Raw genomic sequence first — 27,238 nt, forward strand, 5'->3', positions numbered from 1 at the left:
CATCAAATTGAACAAATAGGGGTTATGTTTATATCATCTTATCAACAAAAATGTAATAAGAGATGATGATATTCGTCTGAAATATTTTATAATTCTCTTATTATTGAATCATAAGATTTCATAACCTTTAATCCTTCAGGGATATAATTATTAATAAATTTATATCAAATGTATAATGACTACATCTATAAGGTGTATGTTAAGCTTTGCATACACACTAATATATGTTAGATATCTCATGGTATTGTATTCACCATAGGAGAATATGTATCTCTCATATAACCAATACCAATTCTTTGTGTTGAACTTGTCCCACTTTCTATTTGTTTTACAAACACTTTACTTGTATTCATCATGTTCGACGTTCTCTATAAATGCCTTACTAGTTCTCACGATTTGAAACATATAAGTTTATTTTGATTGGATTGTTTCTTTTCACATAAGTCAATCCTTTTTGTGCTGTCGCAACATTGTTCAATATGTCTAAGTACATATTGTTTATTTTAATAAATAATATCATGAGCAACATTGTATGCAAAAATGTTGTCAAGTTATATAAGTATGGTTCCATTTCTTGTCATGGCATATAATTTTATCGAGATCTCATTACCATCTTTAATTTTTTTTTTTTTACTTTAAGATTCTTATGAGTACTCATATTCAGGATTTTTTCTAGAATATCCATATCCTTAACTGATCATTAATTGACTATTTCTTCTTTAAGGATCTTTCTCTTTGGAACTCACATTTGCCTATCACGCTTCAAGCATGTAGTATTGACAACTTGTTGCATTAAGATATCGTTCTTAGATGGTATCTTTGTAACCATTATAACTTGGTCACTTTCTTACATTTGATTTGATATCATTTTATTCCAAATGAGATATCTTTTGAACTTCTAGTTCAAAATAATTTGTATGATGATCAAAATGAGACAATACTTATACATTTCATTCAATTTATTTTTCCAACATTTTCTTAATTTCTCCCCCTAATGTTGGAAAAAATGTCTCATTAATGAGAACTAGCAAATTGCATAGTAAATATATCATCCATCCGGGGTTTAATATATATCATCCATCCGGGGTTTAATTGTTTCATCATCTTAAACATGATCTCATACAAATTTAGAAGCTTTTCTATTCAAACATATGCTACAATATGTTCGTTCACTTATCTCAATCAATTATCAAATGTTTGGGATGCAAACTTATTAACATTCTTAAATTAAAATAATAAGTATATCTATGGCCAACAATAGGATGTGCCAACAAGAATTAACAAACCATGAATCTCTTCCCAAAAGCATGAGAGTTTCAATTTCAAATTTCGCTAGTGAGAGTTTGATAATTAACCTCTTGAGAACAAGAGACTCCTTGACAATTTATTACATGAAAGAATTTTCTAGTTCTTCAATGGATGTCAATGTATATTTCCAATCATACATTAATTTCATTATTGACCCAAAATGACTCTCATGTCAAATAAAATTATGTTTGGATCAATGAACTTCAGGTTCGTTGTTGCATATATATCAATTACACGAATGTGTGTAATATAATTGAGAAGTAAAAGTAGGCAAATTTTCTATATGCACTACCCGCAGAAGATTATATATAATATATGCATATCATATATTATTCTTATAGTCAATCTCTCTAGATATGATATCGATTACAACATATACTTTTTCAGTTTACTAAACTTCTCTTTGATAGATTTACAAAGATAGTAAGGTATATCAAGACTATCAAATCTTGAAGGTGTATTGTTTAGTTTTAAGTATAATATGCATAGATGTACTATATGCAACACATAAATATCAAGAGATTATTCTTATTCTCGCCAAGAGATTAAAAGAAAATCTAAATATTTCATCCATATATAAATGGGCAAAAAGAATAATCATCTCTTTAGGAGATTATAAGTAATCTGTGATATCCTAATAATATCATATTTATAAGTTAAAATAAAAACTACGATCTCTTTGAGAGATACAAATAATTTATCAAAGTTTTCTTTCATACATCGCTCTCCTTTTCATCGTTAAAGATTTTAATTTTTCAAATAGACTCTTAATGTACGACAAGTACAAGATTATTGTATCTTTTCCAAACATATTTGGAAAATAAAATTCTCATATGGTTCTAATCAAATAAACCTTTATTCTCTATTAACATAATTTCGATCTTACTAAATATTGTAACATTCATTTCAGGGAATGCTATTAAATTATTTGATCAAAATTTACCATTTTTTTTCTTATAAAAACATATGCTCAATATATAATATAATGTTCATATATAATATAATGTTTCAAACTTTCTCTATCAAATTGTTATTGTAAAGCAAAGATGTTTTGATATGTGCAACTACTGGTGCACAACAAAAACAATGAGCACTAATTGATTTATGCAACTTCACGTGCATTAAATCAACATTGAGTTTAAGAGAATTTAATCAAATATATATAATCACTACATATAAAATTTTTAAGACTCATAAAGTTCACATGAGAATAATTTAAATATTCAACAATCAAATAAGTTTCAAAGACAAAATTGAGAATTTATTCTCATATTTGAAAAACAACATTAACATTATATAATCTTAACGTATATATATAGAAGATAAATATTACCACAATATTTGTCAAGTAAAATGAAATCCAATTAGGAAAATAAATATTCTAATTTAAACTTTCATATAAATTAATTAGAAAAACATCTCAATCAAATATTTCAAATATAAGAATTATATTTAAGTATAAGGCATGATTTACCACCTTAATCTAAATAACATTAGAACATTTATAACATAAATCTAAAATGATATAACATATTTGACAAATCTATAAGTTTAACCAAAAAATTAAAGTCAAGAAATACTTGATTACTCAATATCTTTTCTATTTTTTGATCACTCAAAACAAAGTTATTTAAATTTCTCAAACATAAATTTTATTCCTCAACAAATATGAAAACTATTTATAGTCTAAAATAGTAACCACACACATATATATACATATACTTCAAATAGAATTTAAGTTTGAATATATACTTATTCAACACATATGTCATGATATACATATCTCATGCACCCAATATTTAATATCACAAAATTTTACCATGAAATGTCATACATAACTTGAAACCAAATTAAGGATAGTTTTTCATTAAATCTATGCAATCGCAAATTTTTTTTCTATTTAGTCATTCTACCAAAGTATGAGGATAAAGTATATGCAATTTTTGTCGAACATATGAAAATATGAATAAAGTTTTTTCGATTCGATCAAATCAAATTATAAAACTAATAACAAATGTATCTTAGTAAACAATTTCACAATTAACATATATTGCATACTTAGTTATCAAGAAATATGAATGATGGTGATGAGAAGATCAATGATGAATACACCAAAAACATACATATATGACAAAATCATCAAAATCAAAATACTCATCATATTTGGACGAAATTCTAAATACCTCAAAAACTATGAAAATAATTTTAGCCGGTCTTTAACAAGAATCAAAATTAATTGCTACAAAACCTTCAAATTAGTAGAGACTCGTGCTGATAACGTGTTATGAAATAAAGAACCAAAAACTAAATAAGAACACAAAAGAAGAATAAAGAAGAGAGAGAAAAGAGAAGACAATTGAACTCAATTGTGGTGTGTATACAAATGATCTCTACAACTTCTATTTATAGGGTTGTGAGAATAATGGTTACAAAATCAAACATAAATAGGGGACAAGAAAGTTATGGATATTGATGGAGAGGTTATTGAATGAATTTGTAACCTATATGGACATCTAATAATATTTAACTTTAATATTAAATATTCATAATACATTCAACGTTTTCTCCTATAAACTAAAAAATGACAAATTTAGTTCATAAATGTCTTTAATACACTTTCACGATTTAGTCTTTCATATTTCCATTTGTTTATGTGATAGATGGTGATGCTTTAAACTAGTATATATCGTGTAGGAAAAAAGTTCAAATATTTGAACTTAAAATTGTCAAATTAAAATTATATGATAGTTAGAAATTTAAATCCTAAATTATTGAGGAAAAAGACTTGATAATATAACCTTTTTTAGAAGACTAGGTGATTTTATAAAATTGTATATAAATACAATATATTAAATGGACATATAAGCGGAGAATTTGCCACTTCCTATTTTGCCCTTAGATTTTTCTAAAATTTTCATTTTGCCGTAATGTTTTTTTTGTCACCACATTAAACCTGCAATAATATAACCTAAAATATCGCACCTATTCGTACAGATATTTTTTTCTCACATTATAACTACTAAAATTTTCAAATAATAAATAAAACAACTTTTCTTATTTAGCTCTTCATTTTTATATTTATAGCGTTTATTGAAAGATTTATAGAATGAAGGTTTCGTTCTTCGTTTAAAGATGGTCTCAATTCTTTTTTATATTTCTATTGTATAGATTGTTTTTTCAACGAGTTTCTATTATCACCAGCATGACAATGTATTTTTTCGATCAATGTGAATTTTCTTTTCTTTTCTTTTGAAAGAAAGAATAATAAAAAAAAAATTGTTGGGATAAATTTGGCTGAAATTTCATTTGGCCACCTGAACATAATGGTTTTATATATATAAATTGTTCAAATAAATATATTTTACTAAATATATGAGTTGTGTATTTATAAAATATACCTAATTAGGTAGTTTTTCAAATATTTCCTATTTTTTTATTTAATTTTCTCCAATATAAACATTTTCTTCTTTTTGTTTTTCATCAGGCTCATCACATATCTTCTACGCAGCTGTCGCCTTTGATATGCATGGTTCAATTACTACATCTCTGTAAAAATTAATTAATGTGAAGGGGCGGTAGATGCAATCAGAAAAATTTAGCTAAATATTATATAAATTTATTTAATGCTTTTATTTCGTGAGAAATTTTCATAAATATAACAAACGGTTAAAATATTTACCATATGTGTAATAAAGTCCATGAAATTAGTCATTTTCTAAATATTTCAGGTTTTCTCTTCCCTTCATCCTTGACCTCTTTTAGCTCGCCAGTTCCTACTTACAATTTTACACGTGTAAGCTTATACCTCATCAGGCCATGCACTAAGCTTAAACTTAACATGTAACCAACTGTTAACTCAAGATTAGATATCATCTTAAAATGTTAAATCCTTAGCACTGACTTTCTTATCCCGTTATACCAAAACATCTTACTCTTCTCGCATCAAAACACCTACTTCTCCATGTTACTACTCGAACGAGTACTTTCCGAGTCCGACTATCCACTGAAAGAAGAAAAACAAGAGAAAGCCTATCCTCAATGAACAAAGGGAGCGTCAACATCGGGCACTATTGGGACAAGAACTTCCAAACCTCAAATCAATATGAAAGTCTATGCACTTCTCATTGTGTCGCCTCACTTCAACACTAACTTCAAGACGCCTAATCTACTAAAACACCTTCTTCAAAGATTAAAGCCCTTCTATTCTAAACCTTGGCCTCACACTTGTTGCTTATCTTGGCATGTATTATTAAGATCAAGCTCTTTCACATGGATGTCAAGAATGCATTCCTTAATAGATATCTGTGTTAAGAGGTTTTCATGGCACAAAATCAGTCTTTAGTCAATGGGTTTCATTCAACAGATATAGTTAGAGTTTGAAATGAGTATGGTTGGACAATTGACCTTCTTTTTGGGTTTCCAAGTCTGATAGTGTAATAATGGCATTTTTTTGTCACAAGAGAAATACGCTCGAAACATGTTAAAAAATTTTATATGAAGAAATTCCAATCTAAGCGTACTCCTACAATCTCTCATTCTAAAATCTCAAAAGATTCATCTAGTGCATGGGTGGATAAAGTCTATACATGGTCTTTGGTATTCGTTAAATACCAACTCCACACTTGTTGGTTACATTAATGCTGATTGGACTAGTCGTTCAAAAGATCGTAAAAGCACGCATGAGGTTGTTTCTCAGTCCATTATCAGAGCTAAATATATTGCCTTATCGCTTAGTTCAGCAAGAAAAAGAATTGTATTTCTCTATCCATTATAGAAGCTGAATATATTGCCACCCAAACACTAGAAGAAATTTGGCCTTTAATGTCGGTTTAAAACTGACATTAAAAGCCTTTAATATTAGTTGGCAACCGACATCTTTGTGAGTGTTATTAAAGACCTTTAATGTCAGTTTGGCTTTAATATCGATTTATAAATGACATTAAAGGCCTGTTTAATGTCGGTTCAAAACGACATTAAAGGCCTTCAATGTCGGTTATAAGCCAACATCTTTGATGGTGTTATTGAAGACCTTCAATGTCGAGCGGCCTTTAATGTCGGTGGAGAACCGACATTAAAGATATCTTCAATGTCATTTTTAAACCATCATTAAAGGCCTCTTTAATGTCGGGTTAACAACGACATCTTTGCGTTGTTCTATGCCCGTTTTTTCAATTTTATTTTTATTAAATTGTTTCATTATTGTCCATTTTTTATGACGACGAAACTGACATTATTTGTCTCAAATTACGTTCGAAAATGTTCGTCATCATATATTGTGAAATATAAAAAATTTGCTTGCATGCTAGCTATAGAATGCCTACTACTCAATGGCAAACCTTATATTTCTATTTCACCTGCAATGCACACAATAAGACCTAAAATTCTAGCATACACTTTTCCTCACTTCCATATAGAACAAATAAACATCATCCAACACCTAAATATAATCACATATCAATAAACACAACTATATTCAACCATAAGACCAACTACTCTAAATCTTCCAATATATCCATCTATATATAATCACACATATCAAACAACGCATACTGTTCTCTATGGCAAACTAATAATAAACATTTGCAATGCACAAGATCTAACACCTAAAGTACCAGAACACTTTTCCACACTTCTAAATAGGACTACCACAAATACGATCATCCAACACCTAAAATACCCGTACGTTTTTCCACACTTCCATAGAGTACTACAACAAATACATTCATCCAACACCTATATATAATCACATATTTGAATAAACACACTATATCCAACCACTATAAGTGAAAAACTCAAAATCTAAAAGTAATATATAAGATCGTGATTAATAACTAATGTATATGTACACAGAAAGTTCCTCCACTAACTAAAGTATATGTACAAATTAACTATATAGCAAACAACAATTAGTACAGGATCGCTTGCCCTTTCAAAAACTATAGAATTTTCCATCCCTACAAAAACTTAATTCAAAACATCAAGCGAAAAAACTCAAAACTGAAGTATATACAAGAACCAGTTCCATCACAAACTAAAATCAACAACTAACTTAACTCGACCAAAAAAACATTTAAAACCTTACACAAATCGGCCAATAAAACCGGCTCTGGACTGGACTGTATTGATAGAACGTTGTAGATTGTGGTAAACCTTTCCCCTTCATTCAAGTATTGATGATCAAACTTAGCTTCTTTCCAAAACCTTAACCTGGACCGGACTGTACTTCTTCTTCCAACCTCAACCAGTCCTCCTAGGGCAATAGAATGGAAGAATCTCTATCTCAAATTTGCAACCTAGTTTCCAACATAATAATAGACAAAATATGTCAACAACAATTATCTACAAAAATACTACCCTCTAACCATTACATAACAAATGTGGAGGAATTTAAATAAGAACAAAATAACACTTTCTGAGCATTACAATATTTAAGAGAACCAATAATTTACCTTATGTACATCCTCTAAGAACAGGCTCTAAATTTTCCAATGGTATCTATATACAGAAAAAAATAACAAAAGCAATAAAGAAAATTAGAAAATTAAAAGCTTGCAACATATGGTTTTTCCACAACAGCTCAAGATATAAACTACCCAGAAAATATTAACAGACCCTTGTTTAATCACGTAAGAACAAACATTAGTGTTGTTTTATGTGGACTGAACAATCTCATTATCACCGGCATACAACAGCAACTAAAATTATTAAATTAATACTATAAAAGATACACCATGTCCCCCAACCAGATTAAAGGGAATACCTGAAATACAGTTTTGAGGAGAGGCTTATTTGCAGCCTGCTCACGGCCAATATCGTGACACCATCTAAATTAAATTATAACAACTTCTTAAACAAGATAGTGTGGAAACAATAAATTTTAGAAGAAAATAAAATAGAAACACATGTTACAAGATAAAAGAAATATTTGAAAAACAAAACTAATGGCACTCACATATTTATTAGCACTATATCTTACACGGCAAGCGCAAAGAGGGCACTTTGCTTCTCAAATGCAGTGTCGTCCTTAAAAAGAATGTGACAAAAGCAAATTAAGAAACAACCAAAGTATACGTCTTAGCTTGATATAATACAAAAAAATAAGTATGTTTGCATAAATACATACATAACATACATACACACACATACACACATATATCCTTACATACACACACATACAGATGTACATACACATATGTGTATTTGCAAAAAGAAGCATGCAATGATATACTGAATTCAAAACATTGACAAACATATTTGTGGAAAAATAAAAAATAAAAAATAATAAAAAAGGCAAAAATAAACGAAAGTACAAACAACAGAAACACATGAAAACCAAAAAGGGCATAGAAATGCACCTCCCTCGCTCTCTTCCATCAGTTCCTTCCAAATTCATCACAAGTGTATAAGGCTCAATGTCGGCGCATCTAGCTAACCATATACCTTTAGTTGTTTGCGACCTAGAAAGTGACATCAATTTTTCACTTTTTAGCCACAGAGCCCAAATAAACTAAAGATAGAAGGATTGTTCCTTACCTACAAAAACCAAAGACATCAGGAGAAGAGAATTACTTACCTCCCTTTAAAAGCATCTATCTCTCTGAAGTTGGTTCCAAACATATTATTTAGTAGTGTACTCTTCCCTAAACATATTATATTATATATTAAAAAGCCAATAAGAATTTATCAAAAGACCATAAAGTGAAGGGAAGATATTAATCTGAGTTCAAATATTCAAATGTACAAAAGTAAACATAAAGGTTGAATAATTAAATTGAAGTTCACAGTTAAAAATATAGAGGCAGAACACTAACTTCTTTAAAAAAAATAATAATAATTAAAGTACTAGTAAAAGCCAAGAAGCATGAACTTAAATTTATTGCTTTGGTACAACAAGCTTCTAAAAGCAAACTACTTACCACTACTTTGAGGGCCCATTACTGCATATGAAAGTCCACATTCCCCTAATTTCACGTCTTTGATAAAGCCCTCAATTCCATCGACATTGAATCCTCCATAAGTTAAACAGAGCAACTTTCATTGCTCTTAGCTGCCAAAATACGAAAATATTTTCCTTATTTGAACATTGTAGTTGTAGAAAATATAAAAATACTGATAAATCAAGCAAGAAAAGCCCAAAAACTTATGTGTGGTGTTGCAATATCACTGTGATGAAAAAATAGAACTCTTGAAGGTAGACCAAGTGATCAACATAAGAATCAATAATGCTCTCCAACTTCTAGAAGAAACTAACCAAAACTCACTCATGGTCGCTTCATAAGTATGACTATAGCAAAGAAACTTTTTTTCTCAACAAATTTAAATAAGTTAAAAAAATCGTTTCTACTGCCCACATCCACACAGTTCAGAACGTATCTAAATGTTATAATCGACTCAATCGAGAGAACTTGCCAACCAGACACCCAAAATTCACAAAACCCATAAATCCCGTCAGCCAGGAGTATTAGCTAAGACCATAAAGAGAACAAGACAATACAAAAGCACAAACGTCTCATTTTAGAATTCTCCTACACTATTTGGGACCAAATAGTGAATAGAATTCAACGATCTAACACTCCTGAATAGAATGATCATTTGTAATAGATTTGGAGCAAATCAATCACACCCTAATAGAGGTAGCTCGAATCCTTCTATTAGCAATACAATAATTAAAAATAAAAGGGCAAGAAATGTATAATCAAACTATATCCATGTATAATCAAACTATATCCATACGTTATATCTCGCGCGCCAATTGAATTGAAAAAAAATTAATTACATTGATGATGCTTCAACGTAACTCAAATGAAACAAAACATTCAAATTAAGCTGAAGGAAATACAAATGGATCATCTCCATGAAGATTACACAAGTTGGATAAGATATAGAAAATAGAAAATCGTACCCATTTGAAGAAAGGGGGAAGCTGATGCAGATTGGAAGCTGGAAAAGGGCTAAAGAATGTATGAGATCGATTAAGAAGAGAGAGAAAAATACAGATTTTAAAAGGAAGAAAGGGGTCTAACCTTCTCAAAAGTCGATGATGAAGATGGAGATGGGAGTTGATCTTCGAAAAGGAGGCTTGACTGTCTATGTTTGTTCGCTAAGATTTCCAAAATGTTAAACGTTCGAGAGGAGCAAACAATAAATATTTTGCAAATGCGACGCCTGGGCACAATGGTGGTGACGGCAAGCACAACGACAGGACACAGATGACGACAGGGATGGAAGAAACTGATGTATGCTCGTGGTGGTGGTGGCAGCTGTCAAAGAAAGTGATGAGATTGAGAAGGGTGAAAGAAATTTGAGAAAGATGAAAAATCGTGTGTGGGAGGGTTTGAGAAAAAAGTAAAGTAAGAGAGAGAAAGTTGAATTTTTACAAAATTAAAAAATAAAAATAAAATAAAAATGGGCTTTAATGTCAGTTCTAAAAAAGTAGGGTGTTTAATGTCGGTTTTAAACTAACATTAAAGCTCTATCTTTAATGTCGGTTTAAAACTGACATTAAACATCCGCCTTTTGAAAAACGACATTAAAGCCCATTTTTCAATTTTTCCACCCGACATTAAAGACCAGATTTCTTCTAGTGAAAGTAGTTGTACGCAGTTGCTTTAGGGAAGCAAATGTTATCCGAATATGGAATTTTTAAGGGTACTATGCTTCTATATTGTCATAATATGGGTTCTATAAATATTTCAAAAAAAAAATCATGTTCAACACAACAGAACCAAACACATAAATATTTGACATCATTTTATTGAAGAACTTGTTGAAAACAAAGTCATTACGTTGGAACATGTTCACAGTCCAGTTTAACTTGTTGATATTCTCATAAAACCAATAGACGTCGCTACCTTTGTGTCTCTTCAAGTTGGCTTTAATGTTTGTCGTTATACCCAATAACAATTACGATCCATGAGTCGACTTCTTATTGTTGTTTTTATTTATTTGTTATTAATTGATTATCCAGCAGTTTGGACTTTTGTTAGGTTTCCTGGGCCACAAGGCATGTATTTGGAAAATCTCTTCAAATTGTGGAATTTAGGTGTTTGTCTTTCCCACTTCCTAATCACACTATGTGCCTCTACTATTCTCCTAAGTTTTTCTATTGGTCGTGTGTTTCCTTGTCATGGTGCATTGTGTTTTTGCTTCTCAAAATGGCCGCTACTCGCAAAGGTGAATATCATTCTACCCATTTAGTTCTCTCATCAATAATTTCGGGTATGTCTGAAGGTCACGATGATTCCTCTGGGCTTCTATCGATTTTTCCTAATAATACGTCGTCTTCTCCTTTAATATGCCTTAAGATGATTCTGCATCATTGCCCTAGGATGCGAAAGATTGTCGCTTTTGCTTCACAGCCCAACCTTAATCTTCCTTCGATGATACATGATGAGCTTTCATCAGTTTAAGCCTCTGTGGCTCATTCTTCTAGACTTTATACTTCAAGTTCTCATCAATCTAGTGGGTCTAATTGCTTTCCAGATGATCCTCCAGTCTTTGCTTCTGGTGTGTTCACAAAGTTACCTGCACAAGAGTTTGCTCCAAGGGTTGCTTCTGATTATTCTGATCCTCAAGTGCCTCATGCTGATCTTGATGTTTCCAACATGATCAATGATTCTTCCGATGAGGATCACATTGTTATTGCTCATCTGGTGCATTTTCCTCAAGCAGTTTTTGCCACCTCCTCTCGCAGTCCCTCCAACTAGTATTATTCTTTAAAGATGAGGTTTCTACACCCACTAAGGGATTATCTGATCATGTTGATGAATCTGTATCGACTAGTCTTGTTTAGTTATTATAAAGCTTATTAACTGTGTTGGTTTTACTAAAACCATTTCTTTTGTTGGGCAGTTTTATCCTTGGCTGGTTTATAAACTAATTGTTAATCAACTTGCAGACTTTGATGATCTGAGTGCTCTTGAATTTAGAAAAGTACATGTTCGAGGTTTATGTTTCAATATTTCTCCCACAATCTAAATCAGTTTTTTGGAATTAGTTTGCCTTCTAATATTTCCACCTCTCTTTCTACTCCTGTGATGTTAGCCTTAGAACTGGAGGAACCGTGCATGTGTGGCCTGCTGACGATCAACTTCCCGCAATCACTTCAAGTGTCAAATATTTTATCCTCAACAAAATTGGAATTACCAATTGGTTTCCTTCCACTCATGCTTCCATTGTGTCCACTCCTTTGGCTTAATTGATTTATCTCATTGGTTCTGGCTCTCTCGTGGATGTGGGTCAGTTTGTGTTTAATCATATTCTTAGGCATGTTGAGACATTTAGGATCGAAATTCCCATTTGCTTTCCTCGTCTCTTATATGGAATTATGCTTGCACAACATTCTTCTGTTATAACTGAACATGATGCTCCTGTTCTTGCCCCAAAGACTCACTCTCAGTTATCAATTGTTTCAAGGATCTCATGACCCTGCATTTCTCATAACATACGTCAGTCGCATGATGTTGATCAATACCTTCTAGCTGATGTGCGTATGCCAAATGATGGGGTGATGCTCCCTCTTGCCTTGGCCTCTCAAATTATTCATCAACTCTATATTGATTCGCGCTCTCTTAGTGGTGTTATGCAATCTTTGGGTAGTGTGATTCATATTTTGACTGAGTGTTAATTTGCTTTTGATTCCCTACTCCAGTCTCTCACTAAGCTTCTCCAATCTGATGGTCAAGGTACATCTAGTCAGACTCTATCTCCTTGAGTTTATTTTTTAGCAAGTAAGGGGGAGTATAGTTTTGGCTTTGGTATCTTTTGAGCTGCTTGGTTTCCTCGACTATATATGTTTGGATTGCTTGTTGGACTGTGTATATTGGGTTGCTTGTTAGACTGTATATGTTGGGCTCTTTATCCTTTTAGGCTTCTTTGGTTCTTGGACTATTTTGCTATTACTTTCAGATTGTTGTTGTGTTTCTTGGACTACAGTTTTTTGGAATCTATTACTTGGATTTTTTTTTTTTTTTGGGTCTTCTATGTGCTTGTGTTCACTTAGCACTACAAAATCTACTTTACTTGACACTAGGCACTTTTACATACTTGACGCTTTTGTTAAAAAAAACGTCAAGTATTGACAATTTTAAAGGAAAAACGTCAAGTATAGTCACAAAAAAGCGGAGATTTCATGGAGTTTTTCGGATAATTTTATGCTAACCTTTACTTGACGTTTTTTCGTGTCAAGTATAAAGGACATTTTACTTGACGTTGTATTCGTGTCAAGTATTGCGAAACGTTACTTGACACGAAAACAACGTCAAGTATAGTTTAAAGAAGACAAAATTTAAACCAAAATTTTCAAATTATTTTTACTTGACGTTTTGTGTCCCGTCAAGTATAGTTGAGATTGTACTTGACGGTTTTGTCGCGTCAAGTATAGTGCAGATTTTACCTAACGTTGATTCCGCGTCAAGTATAGTTGACATTTACTTGACGTGGAAATAACGTCAAGTATAGTTAAAAATTTTATCTGATACTTTGAAAATTGATATTTTAAAAATGTCAAATATAAAAATATAAAAATATTAAATATAAAAATATTTTTTATTTCTCTCATTCCATTAAATAAACTTATTAAAATAAATTTATTAAAATAAAATTACTAAAATAAAGTTATTACAATGTTATTAAAATAATCCTATTAAAACAAACTTATTAAAATAAAGTTTCCAAAAGAAACTTATTAAAAATTAATTTAGCAGAAGAAATGTATTAAAATAAATTTAATAAAAAGAAATGTATTAAAATAAATTTAGTAAAAAGAAATTTATTAAAATAATAAAAAACTTTATTAAAAAATTCCCTCCAAAACAACCTTTCATTTTCCCCCTTTTCTCTCCCAAAACCCTTCAATCTCTCTATCTCCACATCTCTCTCCAGCCGTCATCTCTCTCCAGCCGTCATCTCTCTCCAGCCATCATCTCTCTCCAGCCGTGACGTCGACGACCTAAACGCCCGCCGCCCAAGTCGCCGACGACCACCGAAGACCACGCCGTGCGAAAATACCCGTCGTGCGAAGACCCCCGCCGCCGAAGACCACACCACTCGAACACCCACCCGCCCGAACGCCCGCCACCCGAACCCGCCCGCCGCCCGAACCCGCTTGCCGTGCGAAGATCCACGCCGACGACCCGCAAAGACCCGCGCCGACGTCCTATTTTCAACCCTCGTTATCTTGCAGCAACTTTTCGGTCACCAATCAGCAAGGTTTCGAGCCTTTTCGGTAAGAGTCGGTAAGGATTATTGCTATACTTTCTTTTTCGAATTGGATTTAAGTATTTGAATATTCATATGAGCTATTGGAATTCGTTTGTTGTTCTGTTTGGGTATATTACTAACTGTCTGACTAAGATTCAGCAAGGTTGAACACATTTTGGACTAATTCGCACTTGATTAAGATGTCTTAGATCAGTTTTTGAACCAGAAAATTTTGTTGGGCTTAGTTATGAATTAATTTGGAGTGATTAATTAAGGTTTATGGTGGATTTTGGATAAGTATATTACTTTTGAAAATCTCATGGTGTTGATTAAGGTTGACATTTATCATTTAGGCTTTATAAAAGTTGGTATTTCTTCAAGTAAGTGGAATTTTGGATTGAGAATTATATGATTGTTGAGCTAAATAGTTTCCACATCCCCTCTACAATGTAAATTTTGATAAAGATATGTTTTAGTTAGGTGTAGAGCACTTTTATGATTGCATCGGACAAGACTATTTTATTGTTTGGATCATCTTGAATTTCTGATAATTGGTGGGTATTGTAAACTTTTCTAGATTTGAAATATATCAATAGTTATATAATACCAACTTAAAAGTAGACATAAATGCCTTGTTTAACGAATCTTGCATTAGAAACTTAGATTAATGGGTAGTGTTAGAAGTAATAAGGATGAATTGGTTCTTGGCTTTTGATATGTTTATTTTTTATAATTTTGTTTTTATTTTTATCGCCACTTTTGGTTTGAATTGGTTCTTTTTGTTTATTTAATTGGAACTCATTTTCTTAAGAAAATAAACCAAACCATTACAACACTTGTTAATTTGAGCTTGATTTCGAGTAGTAGAACACTTAGGCTAGATTGGGATTTGTTTGTTGATAGGATACGTTTACTTGACACTAAACCACCGTCAAGTATCCGTTTACTTGACACTAAAAAAACATCAAGTATACGTTTACTTGACACTGTATTAAACGTCAAGTAATCCATCAAAGTTCACATTTTATGTGTCAAGTAATGTTGTATAGTTGACGCCTTATACGTGTCAAGTAAACGTATACTTGATGGTTTTTTAGTGTCAAGTAAACGGATACTTGACGGTGGTTTAGTGTCAAGTAAACGTATACTTGACGGTGTTTTAGTGTCACGTAGATGTATACTTGATGGTTTTTAAGGGTCAAGTATACGTATACTTGACGGTGTTGTAGTGTCAAGTATGCGTATACTTGACGGTTTTCTAGTGTCAAGTAATCAGACTATACTTGACAGTCGATTACTTGACGCTTTTAAAAACGTCAAGTAAACGTTTACTTGACACTGTCTTAAGGTCAAGTAATCCGATTTTTGTAGTAGTGTAGTTTTCTTTAACAGGTTATTTGTCTTCTGTATGATTTGGTTGGTGGTTGGCCGTTTTTGCATGCTTAGATAAATAAAAGAAAGTATTCTCAAAGGGCGAGTTTGTTATGTTCTATTGTTTCCATTTCTTTTATTTAGTTATTTATTTATTCGATTAGTCTTTTTTTATTCTAACTAAATGGAAGATAAGTGGTTTTGGTTTGTTTGGATTCTATTGGATTTTCTTGGGTTGGTTTACAGTTGATTGTGGGATTTATGTGCAAGGTTGTGTTGCTTTCGATAGGTTACTGTGCTATTAGTTTTGAAGGTTCCTCATTGAGACTAAGGAGCTATATCTTAGGAACTCAATGATTTTATCATCTATAATACCTTGCTCCTATCATGTAACAAAAGTTATTGAGAAATTAAAAGTGAAGAGATTGAAAAGATCAGGAGAACACCTGATAGGCTGTGTTGCATTATGATGTATCATTCAAGGAGAACATGCTCTGGTATTCATGAGACGGGTTCAGAATAGAACAATCCAAAGAAGTTAAATTCATAAAACCTGGATTGATAGTGTATATGATTATTTTATATCTTGATGATGTTTGCGTAGTTGATTATAATCTTGTACTCATGAACTATTTCATAAGGGAATATACGATCTCTTTGTATAGGTCTCAGACCCCCAAGATCTAGGTATTGTGATATCGAACTAGGTTATCAATTCTCTTATGTTCGATTATTATTTTTGCTTTTTGTTACTCATATCGTCAAGTCTCCACATTAATCATATCTTTTTCTTCTCGCTATAATTCTGAATTAAGTTGTGATTAAACAAAAAGGCATCATTGAATTGAGGGAGAGAAATATATGACCTTTCTTTTTTCTTTTTGCAAGACAAATATATATACAGACACATATATTTGCCATTAATTATATTAATCTACAAACCTTCCATATATGGCCTCAAAAATACACACATCAATGGAATCCCATTAACATTCAAATTAACATTCTTTCTCACATATCTTTAGTTATTGATAATATTCAATAATGAAACCCTATTTCTTATCAATCTTCTAAACAAACCCTCCAATCCTCCTTCTAAATCTTGAACACATGCCTCCAACTTTCCTAACTGATCTCCCATGCTCTCTATGCCGCCACCACCTATGATCGTGCTATCAGTAGCTAATCTGCTCGCCACCACGTCGACCGCTGCATCCACCGTGGCGAATTCATTTGCCTCTCCTTCTGCACCGTCCTCAGTTAAAAGCACACGTTTGGAGCGCATCAACTTCGAAACTAGTGCCCAACCACTACCCTTGGCCTTTCCTTTCTTCCCCAGAACATAGCTCAAAAGTGCTTCAAAAACATTCACACTTGCAACTTCTACGTCGAATAATAGGGTTATTAACGCAATAGTTTCGGTGTCTTTAATGGAGATTGAACTTGGCTTTGCCCCATAAGTCTTCACGCTTGCTAAAGCCTTTTGGATGGCTCTTTTCACTACTTTTCTTGATGCTAAATATTTCTCCACCTATAAATCAAAAAGTTAAAAAGTGTTACTAGTTTTTATGGTAATTTAATATGGTATCAAAATTCTTCTTAGTTTTATATTTTCTAATACATACGGATCATATACAAAAAAGAAAGAATGAAAGAAAGATCGTGTAAAACTATATTTTTCAAAAATCACAAGGAGTGTACCCTATTCATGACCAAGCGTTTAAATATTTGAATCTCTTGTCGCTCTGAAATCATTTTACTGATAGAAAACAGATCTGAAAACCACAAATGTCAATAGAAAATTTGTTTTTGCAAAAGTAGGCTCGACTGAACGACATGCACTGAAATCAACCAATATTGAACAAAATTGTAAAAACTCACAAGTTTCGACAAAATCCAGCCGGAAAACATCTTGCTCTCTCTATGTATAGTCGAGGCCCCATATATATATACATATTCTCTTGAAACTAAATTTAAGACAACCCATCCACCTTTGAGCGGGAGAGTGTTATGTTGAAAACACAAACCTGATTAACAACACCATTTCCGCAACACCAAGAAGACGATCTTCTCCTAACCAACGATTGTAACTCCCTCACACACTCCTTGGTATGAATAACACCATCCTTAGAAGCGCTGCACAAGTCCAGCAATCTCAGCGATCCATCAAAAACCTCATCCACCCATTTCTCCCGTCGCTGTGCCGCGAAGGCATCCCTCGTCCGCCGCAGCAACAGCAGCTTGTTCACGCACTCCTGTAAATCCTGCAGCCCTGCTAGCTTGTTTGCCATCCCCGACGCCGTCCATGGAGCCGAGTCCATGGCCTTCAGACGGCATAGGTGCTCATCGCACTCGGTCACGAGGGGGTGAGGCCTTGTCGGCAGGCTGTTGGAACGAGCATGGTAATTAGAGGAACCTCCCATTTGGACAAGGATGGAAGAGAGTTTTTTGAAATTTTTTCTCTATGTTTGTTTGATCTTTTTATATGTGTTTGTTGTGTGAGGGATTTTATTAAGATATATGCCAAACGTTTTCAAAGGAGACAATTGGAATCTCATCCATTTGGATCTTTTAAACCTGAATAATTAATTAATGGAAAAAAAAAACATTTTCTGTTAATTAGGGATGGATAATTATACAAGTTAACATTCTTGTAACTTTTAAATTGCTCACAATTTTTTTACCTTATAAATACTGCTTAGATTTAGTCAATTAAAATTATTCACGAGTGTCATCAATATCATCAAAGTAGAGATTTGAAAGGAAAAAAAAATAGTTGTTTCAGATAATATTACTTTGATTTTTTGTTAAAATTAAAAAAATATGTTCCCCTAAGTTATTTAATAAATTAAATTTATAGATCTAAGAACTAATATAAATATAAATATATATATCCAACGGTATATATATTTGTATTGTTTTCAATTGTGCTTCTAACATTATTTAGACATTTTAATGGAGATTAGTAATAGCTAGTCTTTTGTTTTTCTTTTTCAAATGAAGCCAGGTTAAAGATGACCTTAAAAAAGAAAAAAAAGAAAATGAAAACTGACCCACATATATATATATATATATATATATATATATATATATATATATATATATATGTAATAATTTAATGTTAATTACCAAATGCGGTTGAAAGGAGACAAGCAGAATCTGCTAATTAACAATTTGGAGAAAAAAAAAAAGAAAAAAAAAGATGAATTATATTAGTGAGGTTGTAAACGTGATTGTGATTGAGATTTGGATCCAAAAACACAAAATTCAGCAATGTTTAAGGATGGTCTCCTGCCCACCCACGTCTCCAACTCATACCCCTAAACATTACTTTAATACTATAACCCTTTCTCCAAGACACACTCTATCTATCTATCTATCTTTTTTCTTCCTTTCTAACTTTCCATTTTGTCTTCTTCTCTGTACTATTTATCCATCAAAATTTTACTAACACCACAATAATTAACTGTAAACTACCCCTAATCTCATACTTTTTTTCATAACACACAAAGATAAAAATAAAAAATAAAAAATAAAAAAAGCGTTTTTTTTTTTTTAAACAGCTCCCTGATATGCAAAGAAATAGGAGGATTCCTTGTCCCGTAGTAAATAAGTATTTTTCTTATTTATATTATTTTTAAATTAAAGTTTTTATTAAAGATTAATATATATATATATATATATATATATATATTTCCACGGAAATGTTGATTGAAATATTTACTAGAAATATATGTAAGATATAGGAAGATTAATTGAGGGAGATTGGAGTGAATAGAAAAATAAATAAATGGTTGCCTTAATTATAGATATATGGATGCTTCGTTGTTTACAGACAGAATACAAAAATGTGGATATAAATATATTTACTTATAATTTAAAAATATGGAAGAAAAAAATAGAGTTCAAAATCAAATTGTGAGATTTTGTACAGTTGGAACTTCGAAGCTGATCAAGCTGAGTTGTGACAAAAGAGACAAGAAGGTAGCTTTCCACATGCACACGTGTGGGGAAACCCATTTCATATATATATATATATATATATATATAGGTTTCAGTTATATATGTCATATACTGACTTCAAAAAAGTTTTTTTTTTTTGTTTATATATATTTTTTAATTGGATAATTATAATTGATAAAAATTTTAGAAATAGTGGTTAAAAATATAACAATATTTAAAAAAAATGTAAATATAGCAAAATCTTAGATTTTTATCTATCGGTGATATACAAATATTTGTAACATAGTTTATTAACAGTAGATTTTAACAGATTTTGTTATATTTATAAATTTTTTAAGATGTTGTTATATAATTAATTATTTTAAATCTAATTGATATATTTGTCATCACCACCTTTTTAATTTGATATTGAGAGACAGCATGAATGTATAAAAGATTCATATCACAGTTTTCTTCTTCTCTCATGTCAAACACAATATTTGTTAAAATCATTTAATTTACCTAATTCATTTCCGGAATTATATAATAATAGTTTACAAATGTCCATTAATATGATTGATAATATTATTCATATTTTAATATATTTATAAAGATTAAACATCAAATATTTAAAAGTGGAGAGTTATACCTTTAATTATATTAAAACTATTGTTTGATGTAATTAAATATGGAGAGTTTAATTTGTTGTTTTTTATGCTTCATTAATATCGCAAAACGTGTGTCCGCCAATGCAATTTAAGTACTGTTAAACTACTTTAGTATTATTTAATATTGGAATTCTCTCTCTAGCTAGCTAAGTCCATTTATATGAAAATAATTTAATTTTTTGAGGAAAGATTTTAATTGAATCAGATTTGTTTCCATTATTATATATTTGTTGAGAAGGAAATAGAGAGTTAATAATTGAATAATAATATTGTTTGTAAATAAAATATAGAGATAAATTTGTTGGTTATGATATGTGTGTCTAGGTCCAGGTAAAGAGGGTGCAAACAACTCAGCAAGCCTTATTAGGTTAATCACCAAAAAAATATCAAATTGCATATCTTTATTCATTATTATTTTAACATAAACTATACAGCTATGTGGTCTTCTCTTCTTTCAATAATCCCTAATGTATAAATACACCACTGATGTTCACATCTCTACCTCCTTGAATTAAAATATACTTTTCTTCCTTTCTTTTTTCTTTTTAACCTTTTTTCTAGTCTCAGTAAATACTAAATTTACTCTTTCAAAAAATATTAAATTTACTCTTCCCAAGCTCGTTTTGACATTTTTTGGGATCCTCTCCGTATCCTTTGTTTGAAAATTTTCAGAAGTCACCCAACATATAAGGATGCTCAAGTTAAGCATGCTCAATTTTTGAGCCACCAAAAGAAAGGTGTACTACTTTGTTGTATCTGTACTAACTTTTATGTCTTTCATAACTTTATTTACATGTCTTTATGATCCCTCTCATTCAGATGCGATATTGGTTTATTCATCTTCCTCTCCTAAATTTAGGCTGTTACATTCTATTTTTAAAACTTATATTTAGTTATTTTATAAAAATATTATTTAAATTAATTAGATAATTTGCATACATGTAAATAAACTATTTACAACTCATGTAACAAAGTCTATAAAGTTAGTCATTTTTTAAATATTTCAGGTTTTTCCCTTCCATATTTTTCTCTTTCTCGTGATATAATCGTCTTCTTCCTTTTACGATTTCTTTCATATTCTTCCTGCTGCAATTTTTTTCATCGTCTTTCTTCTTTTCCTCTCCTTTTTTCTGCGATTTCTTTCCATAATCTTTCTTATTTTTTAATTATTTTTTTACGTTGTTAAATCTTTCCATCGTCTTTCTTCTTTTCCTCTTTTTTTTTTCGCTGCGATTTCTTTCCATCGTCTTTCTTCTTTTCTTATTTTGCGATTTCTTTCAATGTCTTTTCTTCTTTTTTTATTCTTTTTTACGTCATTTAATATTTTCTTTGTCTTTCTTTTTTTTATTCTTTTTACGTCGTTTAATCTTTCCATCATCTTTTTTCTTTTCCTTTTTTTTCGCTGTGATTTCTTTCCATTATATTTCTTCTTTTCCTTTTCTTTTTTTACGTCGTTTGAATTAGGATAATCAAATCTAAACGATCGTGTACAAAAAAATAGAAAATCTAAAAAATCATGTATAAAAAATCTTGAAAAAAAGCATTTAGATTGGAGTAGCCAAATATAAACAATCGTGTAAAAAAAATAAATCATCGGTAGACAAATCTAAACGATCGTGTACCAAAAGAATTAAAAAAAATCATTTAGTCAAATCTAAACGATCGTGTAGACAAATCTAAACAATCGTATAAAAAATAAACGATCATGTAGCAAAAGAATATAAAAAAATCGTTCAGCCAAATCTAAAGTATCGTGTAGACAAATCTAAACGATCATGTAGCAAAATAATTTAAAAAAATCGTTTAGCCAAATCTAAACGATTGTGTACCAAGTTTTGAAAAACAAAATCGTTTAGATTTGGGGACCCAAATCTAAACGATTATGTAACCAAATTTAAATGAAACAAAATTAAACAATCGTGTAATAAAATTAAACAATAGAATTGAAAAAATAAATTATAGTCATATCTAAACAATCGTGCACCAAACAATATCCAAATCCAAATCTAAACGATCGTGTAACAAAATTAAACGATAGAATTGATCGTTTACAAACAACAGGCAAATCTAAACGATCGCAAATATCTAAATGATCACAAATATATTACGCGCATTGTTGACAACGTAGTTGGCAGGGCATTTTTTGTATTTTACATGGTGGGCCTCTGACCTTTTTCTATTTTCGGAATTGTTCTATACAGTGTAAATACTTTGCCGCTTTTTTATATCTTTTAAAAGACCCCTAAAAGTTTTCATGTGCTTCTTTTGAATTTTACAAAAATATATATGTATATTTAAAATTAGGCTAATACGTAGACTTACTAAGTTTACATAAATGGTAAAAAAATAAAACCAACTCATGAAATGTTAATAAAGTACTGATACACCTGGTAAACTAATAATAATACACTTGGTATACTATTAATATGCATTTGATACACTTCATATATTAGAAAGTGTCATATTTGTAAATTGAAAAGATGTGTAACACACATCGAATACCATATCCTTAAATTACCACCCACTACACAACTCATTTTATCTAAATATATTTTTGTCACACCCCGCCCTACCAGCCACTTCAAGCGGCTAAAAGAAGACATGCCGCCTAGACACCCAATACGTATCTCCCCGCAAGATAACAAGTTGAACGCCTAGTAAGCAGAATTTTCAATTAATCTCCAATGTAGAGTTCTAACTTTGAACTTGGGAGATCTTTTCAACGGATCCCAGTGGAAAACACTAGACTGACCAGCTTAGCTTAATCGCTTGGCCTTCAGCTTTTAACTCAACTTCTAAGCAATAAGCACCAAAGGTATATAAACGTAACACAACATAAATAAAAAGACATAACTCTAATTTTATTATATAGTTCAACAATTTATAAATACATTTTCTTCCTCGCAAGCCACTTAAATAAAACCTAAGTTCTAATCTCTCGGCCTTTCCTCATCCTCTGGATTGCTACTCTTCGCGTCAAGTTATTCAACAGTATAAGAACCCATTTCTTATCATTCTCCTTAATTGCCTAGCAATCTATCTCCAAGACAAGACTCAGCCTATGCACAAAACTGTGTTGTAGCCCTCCTTAGATATAACAACTTTAATCTGCAGAAAAGATTAAATCCCCTACTTTTATTATAACATCTTCTACTACACCTAAAGGTGAAACAAAAGAACGGTCTGCAAGTTGAATGCAAATATTAGTCTTCTCAAGACCGTTAAGTCCTAAGTTCTTAAACACACTAAGAGGCATGAGATTTCTGGGATGTTCCTAGATCAAGCATTGCATTAGAAATGTCTATATTACCTATTGTGTAACAGAATAAAAAAAAATACATGGATCAACACATTTTTTTTAGAAGATTTTTTTTAGAAGAGTAGAAACATTACCACTTACTATTGCTTTCTGTTCATCTCTACTTCTTTTGTTTGAGCATAGCTCTTTTAGAAACATGGCATACCTTGGAATTTGCCTTGATGGCAGTCAAGAGAGGAAGATTGATTTAAACCTTCTTGAAGACTTCAAGAATCTACTTGTCATTTTTGAATTCCTTCCTTGAAGAAGCTAGCCTGAAAGAAATATATACATTTGAAGAATATAGCCTGAAAGGAGGTTTAGCTACATAGTTTCTAACAACATTTGAAGAAGAAGAAGAATCATTTAGATCACATAGTAGGGTTAGATGGTACCTTTTTCTCTTCAGTGACACTAAAATCGAGATTAACAGATTTAGGTTCATCATCAGATAAGAAGATATTATCTTGTTCATTTAAAGTTCTACCACTACATAGAGTTATTGCACTAACATTAGTATGGTCGGGTTAGGCGGGTAACTTGTCTTTTCCTTCCATCTTAAAAATAGCAGTGGCTGGTTGATTCAATTTATCTCCTAACTCTAAAATCAAGCAATTGTTTTAAGCATATAATCATGCATTTCATTACTAATCGACCAAATTGCATTGCCAGTTTGTTTGGTAATCCTAGCTAGATTCTTTTCAAAATCAGTTTTAAAGTTATTTGTGCTAAGGGGTAATTTAGAAACTATTTCTTCAAGATACGTACCAAGCTCTAGATTTATCAACCATCTCTTTGCACTAACTGCAAGAGAGAAAGGGAAGACTCTTAGATTCAATTATTCTTCAGTTACCCCGTGTGGCCTAAGTAAGTCACAAGTCCAAGAGAAATCCTTTAAATGTTTGTGTGGGTCCTCCCCGTTACTAACCCTAAAGATGGGCAAATTGGAAATTAAATTTGACCTAAGATAAAAGTTTGTGGTAGTAGGAGGTACAACAATACAAATTGGTTTTTGGTGGACATCGGGTTCATACAACTCTCTCAATATTTTTTTTCTGGTGCCTCTTCTCCCATCCTATTATGTATAGGATTCTCTACGTTTGGCTCTAAAGGTTGTTCTAAATGCGGATGTTCAAAAATATGAATGTGTGAGATTCTAAATGTGATTAACTAACTTGCTTTCTCTTTTCTTTCCTTAATCGTCTTTCATGCAAAGTTATGTCAGCAAAAAATTGTATATTAGATGCAAGAGAAGACCTAGTCATGCACTACTAAACAACGCAAGGAAAGAATTAACATGCAAACTTTTTTTTAAGCTACAAATGTAGAATACTTTATAAAGAAATCTAACAACAAAAGTAAGCAAGCAAGAATTCAAGAAAGTATTATGTAGTGTCATTCCCCAACAACCGGCGCCATTTTTGAGAAAGCTTGAAAGTTGTATGTAAAATGTAGTTGGTAAGGTTGTTTAAGAAATAACCATGCAACAATATATGCTAATTATTATGAAAAATGGTGAATACTAGTCGCAAGTGAAAAGAATTAGGAAAATGGTAGAGATTTACCAATTCACCTTGACAAAATATTGTTTATAAAGACCCTTACTTATTACCGTAGTGTAGTGGCAAATAAGGATGTTGAATCCAAGGGAGCAGAATTCAAACTAGGAAAGATTGTAGACAAACTAAAAAAGCATTAAAAGATTAAGCAAGAAATTTAAAGAACCGTGTTGCAACAAGTACCAAAGTGAATGCTAGGTTGTTCCAAGTCAAGACGATAGAATGTGTGAAAAAAAAACTACTCAATTGATAAAAGTGAGGCAAGAGTAATTGGAATTTGAGAGTTTTCTTTATCATCGGGGATCTAAAAATGCAAAGTAAGAATTGAGAGGTTTTAAAGACTCTTGGTCAAATTAATTTTGGGATCAAATTGTCTTAACGTACTCCAAAATTAATTTGTTCAAGATTCACACATCTTACATACCAAAAATAGAACAAAAATGCAAATTTGCTCAACAAACAAATATAAGGCATGAATCTTTATCCCAAGAAGTAGAAAAGCAATAGTCAATCACAATGCTAGAAAAAAATTCATTATTCAACATAGTTTACTTTAAATTCACAAAGGCCATATCACATTGCTTTGAATTTAATAATAAATTGAGTTCAAGAAAATTAATTTTCCAAGGGAAAGGATATCATTGAACACAATTTCAACCAGATTCAAAGTAAATCTAGTCATATCAAAGAATCAAGAATTATCAAAGAACAAACACAAAATTTTGAATCACATTGCATACCAAAGTAGAATCTTGCTTGAATTAATTTACCAAATTATTACCTCACAAAAAATGGATACAAATTTCGGGGAGAAAGTAAAGTAATTAAAGTTCTTGAAAAAACAATACACAAATTACACAAATTCTTGAAAAAAAAAATGAAGGGCCCTTGAAAGAAAACTCAACCCAGTTACTCTTTACCTCAAAAAAGACTTACCCCTCCATGAAAGTGAAGAAAATGAGAATGAAGATTTATGGATTGGGAATAGATTTGGAATGGGTTTTAAGAGTTTTTTAGACTAATTTGGAGAGTTTTTAAGTGACTTTATAGTAGTTTTCAGTGGAAACTTGATGAATCAATAAATGGGAGTGAGGGAAGCTATTTATAAGATTTTAGGGCGGGAAAAATGTAACTTCTAGTCAAAAACTGAAGAAAAACGGCAAAAATGGGTGAAGAAGACGAAGAAAATAGTGCTAGAACTTCAGATTTGGCGTTTTTCACGTAAATAAAAATAATATGTGTAGGACTTGAACCGACAACTTGGAGGAGGCATGCGACTTGGACGGGTGACTTGTGGTGGAATGTAAGTGTGGAAACGAAGATTCAAATGCTAGATGTGGGAGGAGTGTGCTTTGGCCAAAACGACGCATTCTACCGTTTGGAAATACATAAATCGATTGTTGTGTGTTGGATTCAAACTGGTGACCTATGGGTGGCACGTGTGAGTGGGTGGACAACACTGTCAAGAGAAGTTTGCGACATTTACCAAAATGCCTTTGATCTTCAAATTGCTCGTTTTCCTTCGTTTATACAATACTTGTGGCCAGTGATTTTCATTACGTTGGATTTGTAGCGAAGTCTGTTCACACGAGATTTCTGGAGAAATTTGGTTCGTGGAGTTGAACTTGTGTTGATGTTGTATTTATGTTGATTTGATGCAATGTGGTTCAATCTCTAGAATTTGACCATCTGGTTTTCTATCAACCGGATGCTTACGCTTGATTTAAGGAAACGGAGCCCATGATGTTCTTGAAGTTGGAGTCTTGGAAGAAAGCTTGTATCTTCAAATGAGCTTCAATCTTCTAAGGTGGTCGACTTCAGAAATTGGGAAGTTTTCTAGCTCTCTGGAGAATTCTCTCTAGACCTTTTGGAGTCAAAAAATTCCAACCCCA

At 31.5% G+C, this 27,238-nt stretch overlaps 1 protein-coding gene across 1 annotated transcript; it reads right to left on the minus strand.

The window, feature by feature from the left end:
- Positions 1 to 16,757: 16,757 nt before the first annotated feature.
- Positions 16,758 to 18,341, minus strand: LOC103490547 (uncharacterized). The gene is made up of 2 exons (XM_008450098.3): positions 17,907 to 18,341; positions 16,758 to 17,410 (listed from the first exon to the last, which is right to left on the minus strand). The coding sequence occupies exons 1-2, from the start codon at positions 18,300 to 18,302 to the stop codon at positions 16,901 to 16,903; spliced, it is 906 nt and encodes a 301-aa protein (XP_008448320.2). The 5' UTR covers positions 18,303 to 18,341; the 3' UTR covers positions 16,758 to 16,900.
- Between the last annotated feature and the right edge of the window lie 8,897 nt (positions 18,342 to 27,238).

Source organism: Cucumis melo, chromosome 11 (genome assembly GCF_025177605.1).
Source record: "Cucumis melo cultivar AY chromosome 11, USDA_Cmelo_AY_1.0, whole genome shotgun sequence".
In the NCBI taxonomy this organism is placed as follows: domain Eukaryota; kingdom Viridiplantae; phylum Streptophyta; class Magnoliopsida; order Cucurbitales; family Cucurbitaceae; genus Cucumis; species Cucumis melo.